At 35.2% G+C, this 24,783-nt stretch overlaps 1 protein-coding gene and 1 long non-coding RNA gene across 2 annotated transcripts; one reads left to right on the forward strand and one right to left on the reverse strand.

The window, feature by feature from the left end:
* The first annotated feature begins 705 nt into the window (after positions 1-705).
* On the forward strand, positions 706-1,439 carry LOC149375845 (uncharacterized). Its single transcript, XR_016293661.1, has 3 exons — positions 706-722; positions 809-1,237; positions 1,323-1,439. It is a non-coding gene; the product is annotated as an uncharacterized LOC149375845 (long non-coding RNA).
* Positions 1,440-18,398: 16,959 nt separating this feature from the next.
* Positions 18,399-19,127, reverse strand: LOC149375846 (uncharacterized). The gene has a single exon (XM_089597056.1). The coding sequence runs from the start codon at positions 19,125-19,127 to the stop codon at positions 18,399-18,401; it is 729 nt and encodes a 242-aa protein (XP_089453182.1).
* Positions 19,128-24,783: the final 5,656 nt, after the last annotated feature.

Here is a 24,783-nt window from a genome sequence, read left to right on the forward strand (position 1 = left end):
CACTAACAGTTTGTGTCATAAATATAATATTTTCGGAATATGTTTTTATTTTTTATTTTACGAAGCCTTAACAAGTTATATAAATTATTATTTCTTAATAATACTAAATAAATAAGAATAAATTAATTTTGATGTAAAATACCTATTGGCGCACTTGAGGGTTCAACCGACGTGATAAAGCGACCCGTTCGATGGCACGATCTCCGGTTTAACTCGGCTCGGCTCGGCTCGGCTCTCTTTCTCCGCGCGCTCACTGTCGTCCTTTTCTCGTTTGTAAAGTGTACTACTCGTATATAAAGCTATGGATGTATTCGGAAATGATGTTTTGGTCAGCTCTTAGGTTGGTATCTACCCCTAAGAATAGAGGGGAAAAGCGCTATACTAGCCCATTAGCGGCAGTGACAGCATAAATAAGTGTAACGGGGCATCTATCCTTGTTGCCAAAGCCACGCTATTGGCTACTTCTTCGTCCATTGAGAGCCCTCCCTTCTTTGGCTTCCCTTAAGTATATATTTATATATACGTATCGTGAGTACAATATGTATCAGCGTAAACACCTAATGATGCTCTGAGTCTGACAGCTCCTTGTTGAAATTTGTTTTGTTGTAGTATTGTTTATTCATATTATGCCGACGTGTGAAAAGAAACCTGTTAAATATGACTAAAACATGTATTGTGTGCAAATGTGAAGCAACTCCTGAGTGTGATCTCAGCTTCCATACGTAAGTAATGATTATGAATAACCTCAAATTACATTGCTGAACCACTGTAAGTACGATGTTGCTAATATTGTTTGCGTTTATTGTAGTTTTCCAAAAGATAATTCAACAAGGAAAGAATGGATGGCATCTTTAAATTTGGAGTCTCATCAATACAGTTTAAAAACTGCAGTTGTCTGTAGTAAACATTTTGAAACAAAATGTTTTACTAATGGGTTCGAAAACCGTAAGCGTCGAAAATTACTTGGTGGGTCAGTTCCAGTGCCGTTTAATATTCAATGCAAGAATGTCATCAAATGTAGTGATATGAACTCGGTAGATGTAACGACACCAACTCTTGAGAAGCAAAAAAAAAGTCCAGATGTTGCTATGTCTTCATTCGTCTCCTCTACAGACTGCTTGACTAATAATGATAATGTCATCCAGAGAAATTGCAGTATTGATAATGCAGTCAACGGTTCTGTAGAGTCTATTGTTAGCACACGTGTACATGTTCCTGAAAAACCTAATGTACAAAGGTATGTACAATATTCTTTGTTATTATGCGACAAAAGCAGTAGTGTGTGCAATTACTTGAACTGAAAAAACAAACATCAATTCCAGGAGAAGCATCAAAAAACATAGTCCTAATAGAGTAATGTTCCGACATGGTAAAATTGTGAAATTTTTAAGCCGAGAGAATTTTGCATCAGATAACAGTTGGACCAAGTTTTTACAATATAAGGCTTATTGCGGATCAAAACTGAGTTCTATGTACAGCCGCAATCGTAGGAAAGTCAAAAAAATGCAGTCCCTTTCTAATGTTATAACAAATTTACAGATGAAAGAAGAGTTTAGCGCTGCAAGTTATTTGAAGGTTCATGTTTAAATTTTTTTTTTTTTAATTTTTCAGCCAAGCATCTTTCTTGTAGAATGTTATTTTTGCTCACTGTCATTTTTTTTGAGTGATGTGGTAGTCTAACAAATGTAAGGAACGTGTTTAAGTGAATCATCTTAACGAGTTCCAGTCAAGATGTGAATAGGACTCTTCTACACTATCGTAATTTTATACGCTTATAAATTATAAAACAATTTTGATCTTTTTCAAATTCATATGAGATATGGAATTTTTACATTCCGTTATTTATGTATCAAACTCAAAATCAATTTTTACACTGAATAAAACGATTTTTTATAAAAGTTTTTACTTTTTTCTTCAGCCTTCTTTGATTTTTACTATAATGAGACGTTCTTCTTTCAACAGAAATTGCCAGCACACGTTCAAGATCTAATTCAACGAATGAAGAAGAAACATAAAACAGCTGCCTTCCCATCTAATCTTAAAAATTTCGCCAGAAGTCTTCACTTTCACTCACCATCTGCATACGAAATGGTACGAAGAAGTTATCTACAGTGCTTGCCATCAGTAAAATATTTGAACAATTGGTTAAATTCCTATGATTATTGACCTAGAGTTTCTGAGCAGATGATAGATAAAGTTTCAAAACTAGTGGAGGAAGAGCGAGTAAAAGGTTGCAATTTGATTTTTAATTTAACGTTTGATGAGATGAGCATCAAGCAGCACAAAGAATGGGATGCATCTAGTCATACGTGGAAGGGATTAGTTGATTTGGGGGGTCAATTAAATGAAATTGAAAGTAATGGTGAACCCCAAATAGCTACAAAGGCCCTCGTTTTCATGCTTGTTTGTATCAATGGTGCTTTTAAAGCACTTGTAGCTCATTATCTCATACATTCGCTCAACGGTTTGGAAAAATCAATTTTGATCAAAGATTTGTTAATAAAACCGGAGAGCCATAATATAACTGTTTCTAGTCTGACATTTGATGGAGATGAGGCACATAGAACAGCGTGTGAACGTTTAGGTGCCAATTTGAGTTACGCTGATAAAGAAAAGTTTACACCATATTTTCTTCATCCACAGACAGGGTCACCCGTGTATATTTTTTATGATCCCTGTCACTGCATGAAGCTCTGTCGAAATTATTTTGCTCTCACAGGTCCTTTGATTTATAAGGGAGACCGGGGTAATCGTGGCCACCTGGGTAAACAGGCCACTGGATATATTCAACCATTTAATTGAGATAAAAATGTAATATATTTTTTTTTTTATTGAAATATATCTCTACTTACATGCCGTCAATAAAATAAAACCATAGAATTACTTTTTGTTAAATTTTTAAATAATTAAATTTGATAGTTAAAAAATTTGGAGGAACAGCTACATTATTAAACTTGCCTGAAGCGGAAAATACATCAAATCGATTCAAAATTGATACGAATTGAAAGTTTGAACCTCAATCTACAATCTGCTTTTTTTTATTTTACCAAATATTATTTAGAAATATAATTATAAGCAATTTAAAATAGTCCTATTTTGGGGTGTGGTGGCCATCTCTCCGGGGTACAGTGGCCATCGAGTTTGTTGTTTACGTCAATACTGAGTCAGTCTGCTAATCTGCGGATCCTAACCTAAACTTTTTAATCGTACTTATAGCCAAAACAAAACAAACAGTGTCAGGTGAAAGTTATGTAGTACTTAAGTAATTAGTCATATTTTAAGTCAATTCGGTATTAAAGGTGCAATAAAAATAAGTCATGGTGCGTAAGTATAAGAGAAAAACTGTGGATAAAGGCTGGAATGAATTCCAATTGCAGTTACGATATACCGAAAAATATATATTTCTCTTTATTCTATGTGTATACTGACAGAAAAATAATTATGTCGATATACATATTTATTTATCAATCTGTTATGTGAGTAATTATTAATTTACATAAATTTTCAATTTTTAGACGTAAGTTTAGTAGCAACATTTAAAATAACAACCTTTTAAATCGATGGCCACTGTACCCCGGGGTATGGCCACCTCTACCCCGGCCCTGGGTAAAATGGCCAGTTTGAGACGCATTCACTTTTTCATATTTAAACTACATCTATTATAAATAAATAACTCAACAAATTGGATACTATTTCTACACATCCGGCCCCTTTTATTTGCGTTTTTTAAATTATTCTACAATCAAGTAGTCGTTCATAACAACGTGATAAAGTTAGGGTGGCCAGACTACCCCGGTCTCCCTTAATAGTGGGGATAACATTACTTGGAGTTTTATTGAAAAGTTGAACGCAAAGCAGCAAGAAGAAAAATTGCATTGTGCAACAGCAATTAAAAACAGACACATACATTTTCATAATGAAAAGATGAGAGTTTTTTTAGCAGTTCAAGTATCAAGCAATAGTACAGCTAAGGCTTTAAATTTCCTTGAATTCCATTTAAAAGATGAAAAGTTTAGTAGAGCATCAGCAACTGCTGTCTTCTGTAAAAATTTAAATGACATTTTTGATGTTCTCAATGTTAGAAGTATATTTGGCAAAACTCCAGGAAGGTGTGCAATAACGAGTAGTTCTCTAAAAGACTTGAAACAAAAAATAGAAGAATTTATTGTATACATTGAAAATTTAACAGTATATTATGATTGTTCAAGAGGTAAAAACAAAGGTATGAAAAACAGCAAACTTGTTTTAATGAAAGTCACTGCTTGTCCAGGAACGTTTACTGGTTTTACTGGGCTTATAATATGTTTAAAAAATCTTGTTAATTTGGCACAAAGTTTATTTGAAAATAAATATATTGATTACTTGTTGAATTAAAAGTTGTCGCAAGACCACATAGAAATGATGTTCTCAATTATTCGCAGAATGAATGGGTTCAATAATAATCCCACGACAACTCAGTACCTTTCTACCATCAAGAAAATTATGTGCTATAAGATAAACGTTAGTGTGTCTCCATCAACAAATTGTTCACCATTAGACACCACTTTAATGATTTCTCTTGACAGTGATTCTGATACATCAGGCAGCCTCCAGATAGGTGGTGCTGGAGTTATGACAAAGACGTCTGAAATTGTTGGTAATTTTTTACAACCCTGTATTACAAAAAAAAACTCTCCAGATTCACAAAAAAAATGTTTAATTTTTGACCATGATTACTGTCCAGCTCAGTCTCAGTTGTTTGGAAGTGAATACTCCAATCACATAATTTCTTACGTTGCTGGTTCAGTAGTTAATTACTTGAAAAAAGCTGTTCACTGTAGCCAATGCTTAAATATCCTATAAGGTTCTGAAGCTGACCCTGTTACAAAATTAATAATGATGAGGAACCGAGGTGGACTAAATTTTGCATCAAATAGTGTTATAACTCTGTGCAAATGTACAGAAAAAGTCATACGTGAATCAGACAATTTATTCTCTAAAAATATTTATCCAATAATTGTGACTAAAACTATGCGCAGTTTACCAAATAACATATTTAATGATAAAAATTTTTTAGAACAAGATCCCTTAATCAATCATAGAAACTAAATAATTTCTTTAATAATACAGCGTTACACAAATATTAGAATGAGCCATGAAAGTCGTTTATTAAATGACAACAGTCAGCATATAAGAATGAAAAACAATAAAGTAACTATCTTCTCTGGTCAGTGATCGATTGCATGTATGCATTGATTAATAAGTTTGTGATTGTTATAAGTACATGTTATCCACTTAGCTTAAGATTTGTATTAATCATTCAATTTAGCATCTGCTTCGTCTTACATGACAATAAAAAATTTTTTATAAAAAATATGTTGTCCTTCCTAATAAAATATGTAATATTTTAATTATTCAAGTAAGTTTTTTTTTATTTACAAAAAATAAAATTTTTTTATAACAGTTTTTATTTTTATCTCTGATAAACAAATTAATATAAAAGACAATAAAATGTCACAAATAGTTCACACAATTTTTTTTTAGTAAGAGTCAAGGTTTCAGTTGAGAGGTAAGGTTATAGGTTATATGACTCCAGTTTGCGACTCTATTCCATAGGCTACAGTTGATTCAATCTCAAGTAGGACTCGACCAGTAGCATAACTGCCAGACAAAGACAGATGCCCCGTTACGTAGCGAATTCTACTGTCGCATATCACGCCTCCTTTTCTCCTCTATTCTTATACCTCTATCAGAGAATATAGAATATATCTCTTTAAGTATAGAAGGCCAGGACAGGCCTTTTCTTGTTTCCAACTTTTGAGGCACATAAATTTAGTTAGGTACCCCATAAGGCAGGTGGCGTTAGCGTTGGGGGTAGTGTACCGAAGCAGAAACTGTCGTTACCATGTGGGTCGGTGCTGTAGGAAACAGTTACCATGTGTTACAGATCAGCTGAATCTATTACCATATGCATCGACGTAGTAGGTAAACCAACTAAAATGTCAAAAAAAGCTCCTTTTTAACGTCTTCAATTTTTTATTACCACACTTGATTTGCCTAAATAATAATTATGATTATTCCACGTATGGATGCAAAATGTTACGTATTATTATATATTACGGCAATGTTCGTCTGCTCTCAGCTAATTCCAGTGATAAATGTAGTAAAACAAAGTGTTTTACGATTTTAATAAAGAATATATAGATCTACGATTATTGTTTGACTAAATTACTGGAATTTCTCAATGGAAGCCAACGTGAAGGCGGCAGTTTCTTCCATCAGGATGGGATGGGAAAGAGGTGCATTAGTTGTCTTATTGCCACAAGTTTATAAGTAATTTGAAAACTTTAAATTTAAATTTTTATATTGTTTTGTGATTATGTATGTACATATTACATGACTATGCTATAAGTTAAAGATATTAAGATACTATCTGTAGCAATAAGATAAGAGGGAACAATTAGTTAAGAGCAAACAGCAATTATCATCATGCACAGTCGAAAAATGGAACGAATTTTTTCTTCAATACAATCAACTCCAATGTATGTACAATAAACTGTAACAATTACTATATACATATTTAACACCAATACATACTTTCTAGGAACAAAAATGATTATATACTATAAATATTACTAGATACATACTTAACACAAATACATATTTTCCAAAAACAAAAATCACTATTTGCTTAACATGCCAACTATTATCAAACCGTACAATATTAATTATATACAAATATTAAATCAGTGTGCACAATAATGCATGCAAAAATATATTAATGAAGTACAGTGAAATTACAGTAATTAAATGATAACGAAAAAGCTATTAATATGATCTAATAAATCTTGACTAAAATTACAGCAATGAGCCAATACACTGAATGTTTTGGTCCATAAATTATTAATAAGTACAATGAACAATAAATACCACTTAAATAGTGTTCTAGTGAAAAACTTAGATAAACATTCTCGACGCTTAAATAACCGATTAGTGGGTAGAAACCTTAGAATAAGAAATCGCCACTGTTATTTATTAATAGTAATTACTCGCTTGGCTTACATCATAAAGGATATCTTCGAAACATTGTTACTACGTAAGAATTAATTTCTTTGGATTCGATACTCATTCTAAAATATTTAAAGTTACCGCTGCAATTTTTGTAATTTGGCGCAAGGTTTATACGAATATGAAGTTGTCGCTCTTTTTTTTTCGTTATCTCGTGCATCTCTGGACATCCATTTCAAATAATAAAAAATATGCATTCTTACAAAGAGTTCGATAACGTAATCCCGATGCTCTTTACACGTTTCTTCCGACCAAATACAGCTGAACCTCTGCTTAACTATCTTTTCAATACAACACTTTAAATTTTTAGCAATAAACTTTTCTGTAATGTGATTTCGAAATTCAGTATCAAAAATTTGCAAGTTGAATAAGAGAAAAAAATTCATCAGATGGCACAATTAAGTTTCCAAGCTCATTTTCTGGTATAGAGTATGCTTTAAAAAAAATTAAAAGATCACTTTCATCACAAAAACTTTTGTCATCTCTGGCAAACGCGTTCAAACAAGATTCGCAATTAAATTTATTTCTGCACTTATAAACAAGATAACCAGCAACATACTTCATAGCACATTTTTCCAAAGTAACTTTTTGTTGAGAAGTGATTTGTGAATCAAAATTTTCTTTTACGTCATCATCATAATTCTCTTCAACATCAAAATACTCCTGGCTAGCCCAGGTCTCAATATTCGATTCAATTTCATTTAGTGTTACTTCCTGTTTTCTATTCTTATTAACAACTTCAGAGCAATCATTCAATAAATTTATCGTCCTATCATGTTCACAATTAGTTCCTTTAGGAGGAAACAAAAAAGTCGTTACAATTGAATGCTGGAAAATTTTTCTAAATTGCAATGCTGTAGGATGGGCATTCTTTCCAAGTAAAGATCTAATTATGGCAAAAAAGTTTTCTAATGCATCTTAATTTAACTTTCCGGTAAGTAAATAGCTTCTACGTTGTGCTTTTAGCTCTTCCCACAATAACAATACACTATTAACGGTTAGTATTAAATTTACAAAACAATCCAAGACTTTAAAAGATTTACCAGTAAACATTACAATTTTAGCAATATAAGGAAGAGCATCACGCAAAGTTTCCTTGGTTTTGGGGTTATGTTTACTTAAGCCACGTCTCAAAAGATTATTATCTTCTGGATGCCGGGCATTTAAACAATCAAATATATTATTCATGATAAGTAAAAAATTGGCAGTTGCAACGCATGAAGAATCTTTTAACTCTCCGGTTCTCCATCCTGTTAACATTGCTTTACTTACTGAGGCGCTAAGAACTTGCACAGCTAATCTAACATTCATTCTTTCAAATTTCGTTGGATTCAAATGCCTATCAGTTAATTTAGGAGCGTCTCTGCATTTTTTATTACGCTCGAGATCACGCAATTCGCGAATAGAACTCCATGAAATATTTTGGCAATTTATCATGTAATTATGACCGATCAAATTATTTCTAAAGCATTTCATCACATGTGGAGGATCGTATAAAAAAAACATTTTTCGTCCATTGTACTCTATGTACGGTTTCTCATCTGTAATACTTAAAAGACCGATTGCTTTTTGATTCGAAGATCCCTGATCGTAAACCATCGCTCGAATTCTTAAACCCGTTTTTTCAACTGCATCAATTATATCCGGAATAATTAATTTCGAAAATTCCCCAGATACAGGACCCGCATAATACGAAAAATAAATTGCTTGCTTCCAAGAATACGATAAACCCGATACCATAGCAACTAACGCAATATTAGCCATTTTATCGCTACGCCCATAATTTCCTAAGTCAGCGAAACCTTCGATATAATCTTCTTTTCGATTGTACTCTAAACACGGTTTAATAGCTATCTCATCCCACATAAGAACACACTCCCGTTCAAGTTCTGACATTGTCTCGGCTTTTATTTTTAATAATCGAAATCGAAATACATCGCTGTTTATACCCGGACTTAAACTTAGTTCATTCGCCCACTCTTTCATTAACGATATACAAGGCAACGCGATCCCTTTTTCTTGTCGAAGATATTTGTAAGCTTTTGGTGACTTAAAATACAATCCCAGAGCAAACTTTTTCTCGTTCTCGTCCCATTTGCGAACCTGATTACTATGATACAACTGTATTTTCAATAAAATCAAAGAGTTTTCGTTCAAATAATTAGACGCCTGCGTAACGATTTCGTCTTTAGTTAACGGTTTCACTGGTTTTGACGTTAACCTGTTCAATTTTACTTGAAGACCTTTAATTTTCAACCGCATTTGCTGTAATTTCGTTAATAATTTATTTTTTTGTTTTTGTAAGTAATAAATACTTACTCGAACATTAGCACGAGATTTCCTTTTACGGGTAAAATTTTTTTGACATTCTTTTTCGTTATCATTTGTGCCGTTTTGTACAGGTAAATTTTCATTAGCAACATCTCCGTTTCCGAAATTATCAAGCAATTCACTACAGCTACTAACACCTCCAAAATTATCAAGCGGTTCAGTACAGCTACCAACACCTCCAAAATTGACATCAACATTACATTGTGAAAGAGTTACGTTCAAATCATTGATTCTTATTGTATTTTGTTGAAGTTCAAGTGTATCAACATCGGTAACCACTCTTTCAACAATAGCATTGATGCCAATCGGTACAGAATTATTTTGTAAAACCTTTTTACCAACTCCATGGATACAAAAATCAGCCGGCTTAAAGTGGTCAGAGCAGAGGCGTTTGTTTTCCAAAGTCATCTCATCCATCTCGCTGAAGCTTTCATTTCCAGATAGTCGAACCCATTCTTCCATGCTAGTTAATTTTTAAAAACAAGAGATGTGTACAAATAAAAACTTTTTAAGCGCAAACAACGGAAAAGAGAAAAAAAATTAGTTATCTGTTTCGCTAGTCAATACAAAAAACCACTGCAAATCAAGTTAAAACAATCTTAAATACTAAATACAAAATCATAAATCTGCTCCACATTACAATGAAGAAGGTCCATGCGTTTCGTAAGTAAAAGGTGTAGAAGTTTTACTGTACACACACACACACACACACACACACACACACACAATATTCATTTTTTTTATACGAAATTGAAAGTTTTTCGTGTTGTAAAAAAATACATACGTTCATGTTTTCTTATCAAAATAGTTTTCCAACTATGGCAGTGTATCTGTACACACCCATATTATAGATAAAACCATCCAGCACATGGATCACCTTCCAAAAAAACCATGCTGTTCATATTTTCAATTTTCTGATTAAATATTTGAAACGTAACTCAAATTAAAAAAAAAAAAAAAATATCACAAATTAAATAAGTTTAACTAACAAGTCTATATATATCTACCTTATATATTTTGGCTACAAACTTTTTATGCTAATAATCCTCGCATAATAGAATAATACAAAAAACCCTTTTTCTGTAATGATTAGATTTTGTAGATTACATATTACATTTTAATGGGGTACCCTATATTTCAATAAACATTCCTCATAAATAAGAAGTCACTCTACGATAGTTTGAAATATTTTCTTTGGTTTACACAAATAGATAAAAACACCCCAGTAAAATTTTTACATGAAAAGTATGGGATTCAAGTGTAGAAGATTGCATGGATTTTGTTTTTTTTAATAAAAAAAGATTTTGGTTTAATATATTTCCTTCTCTATATTGTCTAATAAAAATGAGGGGAGCTTCTGCATACTCAAGAGTTTCAAATACTTTATTTCATAGGAATAAAATTATATAAACTATTACGCTGTACTTAAATTCACTACAAGAGAATTATTAGTATTTACCTTCTAAAAAGTAGGCGGGGCTTATCTTAAATTGTATGTGTTAATGAAGGTGTTAATCACCTAGAGGCGCTCCTATTAGCATTCTCCGTCCTCACATCAGTTATCAGCCTTCAAAATTCTCTATTCTTTTCAAAAAAGGTCGAATAAGAGTGATAAGGACCCCCCGGTTATTGTAATTTAATCGTTCACGACCGAAGAACCATCCGCCTTCAGAGATAATATGGGGAGTGGTTTAGAAAGAATTCTGACTGTTTTCATTCGGCTATATGCGTTTTACTCCCAACCAATAGGATAGCGCTAGTGGGAAAGAAAGATAGAAACTACCATATATACGTATAGAGAAAAGAATCCTTCGAAAAAACATAGCAACTCTTTGTTCGAAAACTTAAAATTATATCACTTCTCATAAATTTTTGCGAAAATATTAGTTAGATTTTTTAACGAACATGAAAGGGTACGTGAGTTTTTTTTATGTCTGTTGTTTATGTATGTATTTATATGTTTATGGTATTTAAGCTCGTATAAATATAAAAGGTAAGTACATTGTACAAATACAAGGACTAACTCAAATTTTTATTGAGAGCGCCGTCTTCTCAGTAATAATAAAATTCTACACGAGCCAATAACACTACTATTATTCTTAAATAAAATAAGAAAGTCGTTGAAATTATTTTTTCAGTCCAGATCCAGCAGGGCCCCAGACAATTTGACTCATTTTGGTTACGGCTAAATAAACAATATTTTCACAATTAAATAGAGGTTTGTTTATTCCGGCTTTTGAAATTTTTTCCTTTTTCATAGAATAACCCATGTATACTATAATGTAGCTGTCAAACGTATATGGGCTAAGTGAGTAAGTAATGTCAATTTAAACATCTAAGGTATGTAACCATGCACACTGATAAAAACAAAAAAATTGCTGTTGTCATGTCATTCTATATGAACCTCGCAAATAGCATGAATTTGCATGACAATTAGCTAACACCGCGGTGACATGTAGCGTCAAAAACTATACTAGTATATGCTAAAAAACGAGTAAAAAGCTATTTGTAACGTACACAACTTCTTTTTACTTACAGAATCTCATTTTTGATTGGAAAGCGATGAAATGTCCGGTCTGGCGTTTTCATGGTGCTGTTGCCACACCCCCTGTACGAACAACTCACTCTAGTCATTTTAACGATGTTTTTTTTTCATCCGATCAGTAATTGATGATTTTCGACATCAAATAATAAATTTTTAAAGTAAAAAATAACTGTTGGCGATTTTTTTTTTTACACTAAAAGAAATTAAGAAGATGATTGTGATGCATCTGATACTCTGAGATCAAAGTCCTTAATCTCGTTAATCCTGATTATCATCCAGGTTATGACTTTAAAAACAAATGCAATTATGCATATATATCATATAACAAGCGGTCTGCTATCTACAAAAGTATTTAGATGCGCAGGCTATATTTAAAATAGTTTGACATAAAAATGTTGTGTAGTCCTAATGAAAGATTACAAAAAAAGAAAAACAATTTTGTTTCATCGCAAAAAAAAGTTTTTATTTAATCGAATTTACACCAGTTTTGATCTAAAACGCTATACATTATATATCATACTATAATTTACATGCACATAAGTATAATACGTAACATTTTGCATCCATACGTGGAATAATCATAATTATTATTTAGGCAAATCAAGTGTGGTAATAAAAAATTGAAGACGTTAAAAAGGAGCTTTTTTTGACATTTTAGTTGGTTTACCTACTACGTCGATGCATATGGTAATAGATTCAGCTGATCTGTAACACATGGTAACTGTTTCCTACAGCACCGACCCACATGGTAACGACAGTTTCTGCTTCGGTACACTACCCCCAACGCTAACGCCACCTGCCTTATGGGGTACCTAACAAAATTTATGTGCCTCAAAAGTTGGAAACAAGAAAAGGCCTGTCCTGGCCTTCTATACTTAAAGAGATATATTCTATATTCTCTGCCTCTATGCCCCTACCTCTACTAAACTAACCGAGTGTGTGTTTGAACACCGTAAACACAGTTTAGTTAAGAAGCTGATTTTGGAGTAGAACTTCTACTGTAGAAGTGAAGTCGTACTCGTATTATCTGTTTAATAAAACACTACCTTAAAATAAATAATGAATTTCAATATTTTCTGTGCAACATCGTCTGCGTCCAAAACTTTCTCCAAAATCAGCTTATTAACTAAACGGTGTTTACAGTGCCTCAACACACGTTTGGTTAGTTAAGTGGAGGAAGAGGTAGATACCAACCTAAGAGCTGATCAAAACATCATTTCCGAATACACCCTCTATAGAAGAGTATGTAAAAATTAAATTATCATGTGTATATATGTATTGTACATATCATACACATACGTCCGCATGCATATTATATACCAATATATAGTATGGGGGGAGCTGGCAGGGAGTGGAGGGGAGGTGGGGGAGCTAGCAAAAAAGTAGGATTACTCGAAAAATGCAAGAAAATGAAAGAAAATCTACCTTTTTTGGGAGCGAGCGATGGGAAGGTGGGGGGAGCAAAACCTTGCTCTTACTCTTACGATTATATTATATAGGAAGATGTATGTGTAAATAAAATTTCCAAGTTTTACTGACTCCGAGAATCGAACCCACATCCTTTGGATTGGTAGTCAGGGACCTTATTGATTGGGCTATGCAGCATGCCGATTTGATCTCTATTCTTAGTACTTATAGATACCAACCGAGAAACTTCTGAATTTGATAACTGATTGATAGTTGGGCGTTATATATATATATATATATATATTTTTTTTTTCTACCGGGTTACCACGACAGCCTACTGGCCTAGTCACGGGAGCCACCCACTCACCACCTATGTGTGGGGGTGTATTGCCACACGCATTTCCAAACCTTTTTCTTCATATCCTACCTGAATCCATGGGCACAGTGCCGGTATCTCCGGTGAAACACCTTGCCATTAGCTGGAAACTTCAGTCAAGAAAAAGTTTACAGCTCACTGGTCCTTTTTAGGGCCATCAGACATCGAACTTCCTTGCCAAAAAATACATTACAACCTAACAAAGTAGACAAACAACAGCCTTAGGGCTCACAAAAGTTTTAACTATGCCTATAGTCACAAGAGAGCGAGTTAGAAGGAAAACTTAAAATGCTTCAAATGTTTAAAATTTTTGGCGTCAAGAAAATGACGCAGAACATTCATCAAGATTGAATCAGTATCATCATATTCAACAAATAAAGAATCCATTGTATAAGAGCTCAGATTTCCATGATAACCCTGACAGTAATAATTTAAATCTCCCAGACTTTTTAATAGGTAGCATAATGTGTATTTGTATTCATTGTGGCAATAAAAAATGGAGAGATTAAGCTCCAGAACTTTGTTGTTTTGGTAGTAAAGTTGTTAGATAAGAGAAAAAAATTTTTAATTATACATTTTTTGTGAGTTTTAAACCTTTTCAGCTTTATAAAAATAGCCTTTTTCGTAGATTATACGGGAAAAACTGCCAATAAACGGCCTTGTAGGGCGAGCAATTATTTAATGACATAAGGAAAGCACGGTACTTTTCAACATAATTATATTTTTTTTACTTTTAATAGCTTTTTTTTTTCTACCGGGTTACCACGACAGCCTACTGGCTTAGTCGCCGGGGCTACCCACTCACCACCTATGTGTGGGGGTGTATTGCCACACACCTATTTCCAACCCTGTTATTGATATCATACTTGAATCCATGGGCACAGTGTGAGTATCTCCGGTGGAACACCTTGCCAGTTAAGCTGACGCTCTCTGCACCAATGGTGCATCGGGTCCACTCGCCACTGTGTAGCCTTTCCCCGGAGAAGACTTCATTATTCCAAGACGTCCACTCCTCACTGGTTAAGCCAGCGCTCTCTGCCGAAGCATCGGATCCGGGCTAATTAGCATCCCTGGAGAAGCCCCATGATTCAGGGACCACTCCTCGCCGGTAAGGCCAGCGATCACTGCCCAACGTCTGGCATCGGATCCGCTAATCTCTACCTATAGCCCTAATACTGTTTCGCATTCACTCAGGCCCGAAGACCTGTGGGGCAAGGAAAAGACCCTGAAATTACTTTGAAGGAAAATTCCACGGAAAAATCCGCCCTGAAACAGCTGGGGCTACATAGGAACTTTACCCAATGAAAACAGTTTTTGAAAAAATCTGCATTTACCGGGAATCGAACCCATGACCCCTAAAACTGCGTTGTATCAGTAACAAGCATGCTTACCACTTAGCTAACGCCGCTCCTTTTGGCGTTTTTTGATATTACATATAACTTAGCCTGCCGATTATAAAAGAAATAGTAATGATTATTTCTTAGTGGTCTAATAATGCTAAAATTTTGTAAAATGTTTTAAAGTTCGTTTTGTTTATATTTTTTAACGGTTAAATATACAAAAAAGAACAAAAATACCAGCGTGTAGGGTGAAAAATTGTCAGTACATTTGACGAGACACACATTATCCTCCAAGGGTTTGAGCATTAACGTCATTAAGAAAGCGGCAGGCTGGTCCAATAAGTCGGAAACAATCAATCCCTGTTATAATAGACCGGTGGAGAGATCGGAGGGTGCTTTTGCATCAGCGCTGCTGGATCTATGAAGAAAAAAGATCTGCTAGGAATATGTCGGCTATATTTCAACTTTCTGAATTAAAGAATAACTAATGATGCTCACTTTTAATGTAACTATTGATCTAATGTAAGAAAGTAAAGGTTCATCGTGTAAGACTGTAGCTGCCTGACAGGCAGAAATTTTACAAAATTATATTTTTGATATTAAAAATATGCAGTTATCTTAATATTTCAAGCTCTGATTATCTACATGTAAAATATCTTTGAACAAGAAAGGGAAGTATAATTAAAGATTAAATAAACTTCAGTGAAGTTTAATCTTAATTATACGAATGACTTGTTCGAAGATATTATTTTTCCACCCTAAGAGAAGTAGGTAATTGATTCAGCTTTTTATTCTTTTTATTTCTTTTTTATCCCTCCCATTACCTAATCAGATTCTCCAAACTATACGAGTGCATAAGCGACACAGTAGACAGACCCGAGATGTGTCGACCAAAGCTGTTCAAGCGATTTTTATTGGCATCGCCTGTTCAGGCTCACTATATTCTATGTTTGAGAGCTCTCAACTGTGGCGTCATTTGGACGGTAGAAGGAGTACTACAAACATTTTTAATTTTGTTTTAACAAGCGCAAAATGTTGAGAAAAAAAATAAAAAAAGGCATTTTAGCAGTACCCCTGTAAGAGTAAGTGAGATAGAGAGAGCCATCGACCGTCCTTTGTCGCGCTCTCTCTCTCTCTCTTTCTCTCTCTATTGTACTCCTACAAATAGGCCTTTTTCATTGCGCTATTTTCAATATTTTGCGCTTGTAGAAAATGATGAATTAATATTAGAATAAGTATCATTTTTTCATCATTTAAAAAAAAATTTTTTCTTGGGGAACAAGATTATTTTAAAATAATAACATTTATTCATAACGCAAATTTTTCTCAGGGTCTTTCAATTGTGTTTATTCAAACTCTATCTAATCCCGTGTGTAGTAAAGATGCAACTAAATTCGTGCACGTGCACAACTACGCACAGTAAACAGGTATCCGAAAAGAGATTTGTCTTGATTCGAAAGCTAATATATTATGTCAAGGATATTACACAACTGCTGATGTACAAAGATCTTAAGATTCTTACAATATCCATAACTTTAGGCAACCATTAGTATTTTTACATAATTTTACAAATTTAATTTTTACATGACTAACGATTAAACGTAATTATACCTATATTTGTATTTAAATACATTCAATTTTATTCATACTAACATTACACCCGCAGGCTCATACGAAAAATAGAAATTAATGGTAAAAATTATACCTTTAATACAAACATATCAATAAAATCATAATCATATTCATAATAGTTTATAAGGAGCGACGTTGGCTCAGTAGTAAGCGTGCTTGTTACTGATACAACGCTGTTCTAGAGGTGTCATTTTGGACCTGATGAAAAAAATGTCTAGATGGTCAGCGAATTCCACTACATTGCCAGATTTTATAATCGACCAGTACTATCTGACAACTATACATTTTCATCTGCTGTCTTGCTTAATAGTGCAGCAGATAAGTAACACCATAAAATTTCTTCGAAGCCTAATCACGATGGCAGAGCTATGAAACATTTCGCTGAGATGTAAGATTCGAATATAAATCACAAGACTGATAGTACTAAGGCCATAAAATGCTTATACTTCCGCGTACAATTGTTTTTAAAAGTGGACGTTACAAGGAATTAATAAAAAAAGATCACTTAAAGCGGCGTTGGCTCAGTGGTAAGCGTCCTTGCTACTGATACAACGCTGTTCTAGGGGTCGTGGGTTTTATTCCCGGTGAATGCAGATTTTTTCAAAAACTGTTTTCATCGGGAAAAGTTCCTATGTAACCCTGTCTGTTCTGGGGCGAGTTTTTCCATGGAATCTTCCTTCAGAGTAATTCCGGAGTTTTTTCCTTGCCCCACAGGTCTTCGGGCCTGGGTGAATGCGAAACAGTGTTAGGGCTATAGGTAGAGATTAGCGGATCCGATGCCAGACGTTGGGCAGGGATCGCCAGCCTTACCGGTGAGGAGTGTTCCCTGAATCATGGGGCTTCTCCAGGGATGCTAATTAGCCTGGATCTGATGCTTCGGAAGGGAGCGCTAGCTTAACCGGTACGGTGTTTCTCCGGAGATTCTCGCAATGTACCCATGGATTAGGTATAGTACTGGTAAAAGGGTTGGAATGGGTGTAGCAATACACCCCCACACATAGGTGGTGAGTGGGCGGCCCCGGTGACTTGGCTCAAGAGTGGTTGCGGTAACCCAATAAAAAAAAAAGTGCCTTATACTATTACAAAAATATCTCGTGAGTGTCCACGTGATTGGCAATCCGTCGCCTTGTTTTTCTAAGTAAAAACGATAAATGGTTGCCTTCAAAAGGTCCAGCGAATCAATCTGCTTATTACCCAATGGAATGGTATCCCACAGTCGCATAGCTCTTTGAGAAAAGGCTGATGCATATGACAACAAAGATGCAGTGTAGATCATGAACGTGGGCCGATCACGATGCGCGGAACGACGGAACTCATCCGTAAATCGAGGGAGCAGATCAAGCAACTACCACGGCTTACCCGAGGCCAGGAGTTTATAGACAAATACCGCAAGAAAGTACTCCCGTCTAAAGCTTGGTTGCAATCAACCCTTTTATAATACTAAGAGAGTGATGCATCCCGCCTTAGTCTATCGGACAACAGTCTTACACAGGCGATCAAGCTTGGTGGCCAGGTACCCCGACAATTCCATGTAGACCAAGCAGGCATAATCGAAATTGGGCACAACGCGACACACGGTAAGGATAGTTCTGAGTCGAGGTGAAAGAGTACCACCTGTATACCGAAGACGTTACAGCAGCCCATATACTCTCGAGCATACTGCCGCAACATGAGCGTTCTAAGAGAGGTCTCTCGTGAGGGTCAGCCCTAAGTACTTAATTTAACTAACGAACGGGATCACTCTACCGTTAATCAGTAGCAGCGGCATGGTGTCAGTGTCGATTCGCATTAAGTTTTGGCAGGTAGCCAGAAGTATAGCGCACATTTTTTTAAAATGAAGTTCAAAAGCAGAATCAGATGCCCAGGCCACCATCCTCTTGATATCCCCATTGAACCTGCTCACAGCCCCAGGGAGCTCTAAAGGCCTGCACCAAATATACGCCTGCAAGTCATCTGCGAAGAGTATGCTTGTGCTATAGGACAATACCGCCAGAATAGAATCAATCACTAATAAAAACAAAAGTGGTCCCAAAAAAGAGCCCTGGGGCACACCCGACGTGCATGGAAGAAAATCTGTTTGAGCTCCGTCCAGATCAACAACAACAGCTTGTGATTGATCAGACAAGTACGAGTGAAACCATCTAATAGCGTCCGCCAAAAAACCTATCCTGTTCATAGCTCTCAGCAGAACCAAGTGGCTGATAGAATTAAATGTTTGCCTTAAGTCAAACAACTCCAGTATCGTTACCATACCAGATTCAATCCCAAGGCGAACATCCTCGGTCAACTTAAGGAGAGCAGACTGTGTACTGTGACCCCTCCAAAAATCCGACTGTATAGGTGAGAGCAATCTTCGGCTCTTCAGATAAGCCACCACCTGTCGTGACACAAGGATATTCTGTCGCCTAGGACATATCCATGCACGACACCGGAGTAAGGGCGAAACCATCATTCCGGGCACCCGTATCCCTTAGGATACTCTTCAGCACCCACACAGTTCATGGCAGATGAACGCACAACATTGCTGAGAAATACCTGGCCAGTACCATGGGCGAGATATGTTGCAATGGTGACCACGGCGAGCCTTCAACTATCCCAAATCTACGGAGAACGCTCTAGCGCTGAGACGTCTTACGTGCACCCTCCAAAGCACTGCGCAGGTATGCGTCTCTCACCTCTCTTATGTCACGTTTAAGGGCTGACCTCAAACTCCGATACTGCACAAGACGGCTAGTATCACCCGTTCGTCGAGCAACCCCATACAATCGGTCACGCACCCTACAACGCTCACGCAGTTCCGCAGTGAACCATGGCGCAGGCCTACGATGTGGCCTCCTCTCCACAAGCGGCGCGGCACATGGGTATCTAAAGATGAACTCAACACCTCCTGAAACTGCCTAAGTAACAGAGCCACATCCTCACAGTCGTTTACATCGATCTCAGACGACTCTGACGCCACCTCCGCTGAAAATCTGTCAACCGAGAAGAGGTGAGACTCGTGAATCCGCGTCAAAACCCTTGACAATGGCTCAGTCAATAATGTGTAATCTATGTACAGATAGTCATGCCCGTTGATGTATGGAGCGTCAGATGACACTGCATTTCGCACCACCTCCCTTGAATTAGTCACTATTACGTCAATCCAGGTATCAGTTGATGAGCAATAGTGCATTGCATCTGTAGGCATGAGATACATCGAGTTCTCAAGTATCAAGTCACACCGCATATAACAAGTAACACCTCCATCCTGCATGTATTCGCGCCTTCCGTCAGTCCCCCTTAGGCCCCTGTCATTTCACACGAGAATGTACCTGGGTATCTCAAAAAGCGATAAACAATGGCGTAGCTTTTAACTAAGACTCTGAGATCGACAATATATCAATATGGTTGTTTTCCAGAAAAATTCGCACTTCAAGCAGATGCTCATGCAAAGAACTAGCATTTAATTGGGCGATACGAATAAAGTCCTGAGCCTCTGAACCCGCTTAACGAACATTAGGTCTTGCAAGTCATTTGAGTGCCTCCAGATTATCCTCTGAGGCGATGCCGTGGCGTACTGACTGATCATCCCGTTTAACACATACAAACTTTCCCTTTGCCCAAACATATTTATAATTAAGACTCTTAGCCCTAGCTTTAGTTTTTAATAATAGCAAGTAAGTAGCGGAGGACAGCATTTCATAGAGCTTTATTACATTGCTTCCAGAGAATTCCGGGTAAATATCAGAGAATTTCAGGTCACTAAACGCTTTTTTCTTTCGTAGTATAAAGTCACGCGCCGGTGTTGACTTAAGCCAAATAAAAAATAAGCCGAACCCACTCTCACCTTCATGCCCTGTCTCCACTGCACGCTTATTAACCAACAGACGAACCTCAATGATGGCTGACGTGAAGGACTGCAAACCCAAAACCATCATAATCCTGTTCAAAACCTCGGGCAAGTCGTACTTCTTGTTAAGAAGCAAGCCCGTTACTCTCAGCTCGTCAGAAGAATTGTCTGGGTACTCTCTCGCTCCATTCGGGCAATCAAGCCTTGTTCTCAATGTCGCGTTGGACGCCTCCAACTCCACGATACGGCGATCGTGGTCATCCAAACGACGCTCAACACACTTGATCGACTCTTGGATCACACGACTGGAAGTTATAGCCTCCTTAAAAAGAGCAGCAAACTGTTCCAAGGGTATAAAGGATTCCTACCCACTAGACAGATTGGCAGATACGTCCCCCTGCAAACCCTTCCCCCATCTAGCCGCTGAATCAATCGCGTTCAGGGCCACCCATTAAAGCCATCAAGACTATTACCCTCATTCAAGTCCATTTCTGAGTCAGAATTTGACATCTCTGGCTGATGAGCAGATGGCACGACTACTTCCTGAGCAGCGTCAAATTTGTGAGGTGTCAACTGGAGACTGAGACAGGGTGCGAGAAGACGCAGATCTAGCACGACGCACCGACTCCGACAGTGCACGAGCACAACAAGAGTTGGTTCCTTTGTTTAGGAATATTTTAACAAAACACGATTTGTGATAATATCAATTGCACGTGGCGCAGGTCCTATCATTACTTGATACCTTACACAAACATCCAGAGTACAAGACAGCCTCGTCAGGCATCTATCCAACGGAACTGCCAATATCAACAAAAATAATCTACACACAATAAAACGTTAGAGTATAGTAGGCACTGGGAAATGTGGACAATTTCAAAAGTTAAATGAACAAGTTGATTAAGTACGTGAACAATAAAATATACTGCGTTGGAATGACCACTTGCACTAAGATATTAAATTAGCTAATAGTTTTGCAGAACTGCTATAGACAGAGAGACAAAGAAAGTAATACACTCGAACGTTTGTTAAACTAATGTATGTACTTATGTATAGGTAGGTTGCGTATATACTCTTTGCCGTGTATTATTATTCTTTCTCGTTCTCGTTGTTTATATGTTAGTGAACAAAAAAAAATGTAAACATAATTTTCTTTCTCTTAATCTATAATATTTACTGATAAAAACACATACTCATGAATAAACTGTCTTTTTAATATAAAATTTATTTAGAGTAAAAAAAATAAAAACTTTTCCTACCTTGCGCATTTTTGAGAGGCTGGTGTGCACTCGGTAGAAAAAATAGGATTCGCTACAAAAGTGCAGTTGCTCCGTGGCTGCCTTACGTCCCTCGGGTCCTGTTTCACCGGTCCCTTGGGCCGCAAAATAGCCCTGGAGACTATAGCACTTACCTCACGAAAACTACTATTTTCTTCATAGACAATTAAATACTACCGAGTTAAATAACATATTCTTTAATGTTTCACATCTGTCGGAGGTCCTGAGACCCACACCCGTTTTTTTTTTCGTTTTTTTTTTTTAAATCTTACTAGTAATTTCAATTTTTGTATTTTAAAAGGAGACAAGAGGTGTTTTTTTTAGTTAATAGTGCTGCTGTCGCCACTTACTGATTGTAGCTTTGTTTTACTAATATACTTAAGCAGACAAAAATAACAACATAACTCGTGTAATTATGAATGCAGGCTGAGAGTGAGTTTATATTAGCAGAATCAAGCAACAATTAAAAATAGTTAAATCAAGTTAAATAAACACGTAATTTGAGAGACATATACTAAGTAAGCGAGAGAGAATAGACAGAGGGGGACCTATGATCAGCGATTCGAAAAAACATAGAAGCGAGGTGCAACTTGGGTACTAATAACATATAATTTTCAATACGAGGTGCGACTTGGGTACTAAACTACATATATTTTTTAACATTTCAGAGGGTAAAATACTTTATAAATATATGTATTTTGGGGAAGATGAGAGGGGAGGTGGGTGCAAGCTTGCTTGGAAATAATTGGATCAAAAACCACGTGAAAATAAGCAAATAACTTTGTGAATTGGGGGGAACCGAGAGGGTGCTGAGGGAGCTGATACTCACTTTTGTCAATACAACTATATAATATAGGAAGATATATATATATATATATATATATCACACAGTTATTTTAAGTGAATTCCACCTCAAACCCCCGTCCATTATCCCCATCCTCCTCCATCCCCACCTTACTTCTAAACAACCTCAACACTTTAAAAAATTATTGTGTTTTGTTGGGTAGTTGTTTTGATTGCGCCAATCAGTTTGAGTGTAGAACAAAAGCCTACGATATATTTTTAAGAAGTCTTCAAACTGTATAATAGTAAAATTTTTTAGAATAACATCCTGTAATAATAAAGAAAAATAAGCTATTCTTGTACCAAAAAGTAATTTATTTCCAAAAAATTGTACACTATAAATTTATAAATTGTGAATTTTAATATGGCTTTTTAAATTTTCTAACCTTGAAAATCCTTTTTCCATTCATATGCCTATTTAAATGTGTTAATCTCTTGAATTTTTTATTACAGTATATGCATGTAATTATTTTTTTTTAAACTGTGTTCCTTTGATGTCTAACGAAATTTTATTTTGTAGTGAATATAATTTTCCAAGTATCACAAACGTATAATAATTTTCGATGTGTCTTTTTATGTTCTATTAACTTTTCAATGTTCAAAAATTTGGTTTTGCATGCATTGCAAATTAATAAATATTTCAAACTGAAACATAATTTTTTATGACAAGTTGTATTTAAATAATTGTGTCAGTTTAATGATACATTTTTACCTCAACTGCATTGTGTGACCTAAAATAAGTAACAAATTTAATTTTCCAATGTTGGAATGTCTATTCATTGGAATTTTTTTGGCATTAATTGTTGTTACATTTCCAAAGAACCTGGAAACTGTTTGTGTACATATAAAAAACAGAAAACTACTTTTTTTTTTTTTTTTTTTTTTTTTCATTAAAAAATTCAGAAAAACTTTTAATTCCTACTCCATTTCCGTAAATTCCAAATAGTGACGTATAAATTAAATAATCATTACTATTAGTAACATCAGTATAACAAGAATTTCCAATAACGTAATTTTTTATCTCTTCATTTCTTTTTAAGTGTAAATACTGCTACTTGCTTTTTCGACAAAAAGGCAGTGCGTCATCAGTGCACTGAAAATTCATGAAAAAAATATACAATAAAAATTTTTTCCTATGCAGCATATGCAAAATAGTGATACGAAATTGAAAACATTTCAATCATTATAAGAATAAACATCAAGATAGTAAATCAAAACTATGTATTATTTGTAACGAATCATTTAAAAGACAAACAAATCTAAACAGGCATTCATTCATACATAAAGAAAAAAGACAAATATTGTGTCGTCAGTGTGGTAAAAATTTTTTCCTAAAAAATACTACATAATGTCACCATAAAAGTGTACATGAAAGAGGTAATCATTAAAAAAATTAAATTTCAATTGAATGTAATTTAAGTTTCAAATTGTTTTTCATTGAAAATTTTTTTTTAAGAACATTCACACTGAATGACTTCTTTTAAATTATTTTTATGTACGAAAGTAATGATAAATTTTTATAGTTTTCAAAAACATTTTTCTCAATATATTAGACACTAATTTTTAATAAAATTTTTTTATAATATAATGAAATACTTTGTAATTCATAAATGCGTAGTATTTTTAAGTAACTTCAAACAATTCTCTGTTAATGGTAAAAACGCGAATAGTCCGCAAAGACCAGCTTATAATAAATAATTAGTTTTTCAAAAGTACTGCTAATTTTTTCGTGTTTTTGATTATCTTACTAACTTCTAAATTATAAAAATTATTATGTTTGAATATTTTATCTTGAAATTCAATGTGTTAATAATTTCGATTAGATTGCTTTTTGATAGAAAATTGTAGAAAATAAAAAAAAAAAGATCAATCAGAAACTTTTTTATTTTACTAATCAGTTTTAAACTGGAAATGAGGGCGGAGCCCCATTAGTGTACACACACACACCCACACACACATGCGTGTGTGTGGGGGGGGGGTGCGTGCACGTGTATGTGTGTATTGTCTGTCTTTACTCCATTTATTGTTTTCATTTGCCAATAGGTTCTTGTTTTCTTTTAGTGGCCTGTGTGCAGTAGTGTCTTCCCCGTTTGTATGATCATCATCTATCTTTTGAGCTTATTTTTTCTTTAGAGGGTTGCCTTGACATTTCTGTATTA

This window comes from Copidosoma floridanum, unplaced genomic scaffold (assembly GCF_036245765.1).
Source record: "Copidosoma floridanum isolate Cflo_tuat_1 unplaced genomic scaffold, Cflo_Japanese_pri ptg000004l, whole genome shotgun sequence".
NCBI lineage: Eukaryota > Metazoa > Arthropoda > Insecta > Hymenoptera > Encyrtidae > Copidosoma > Copidosoma floridanum.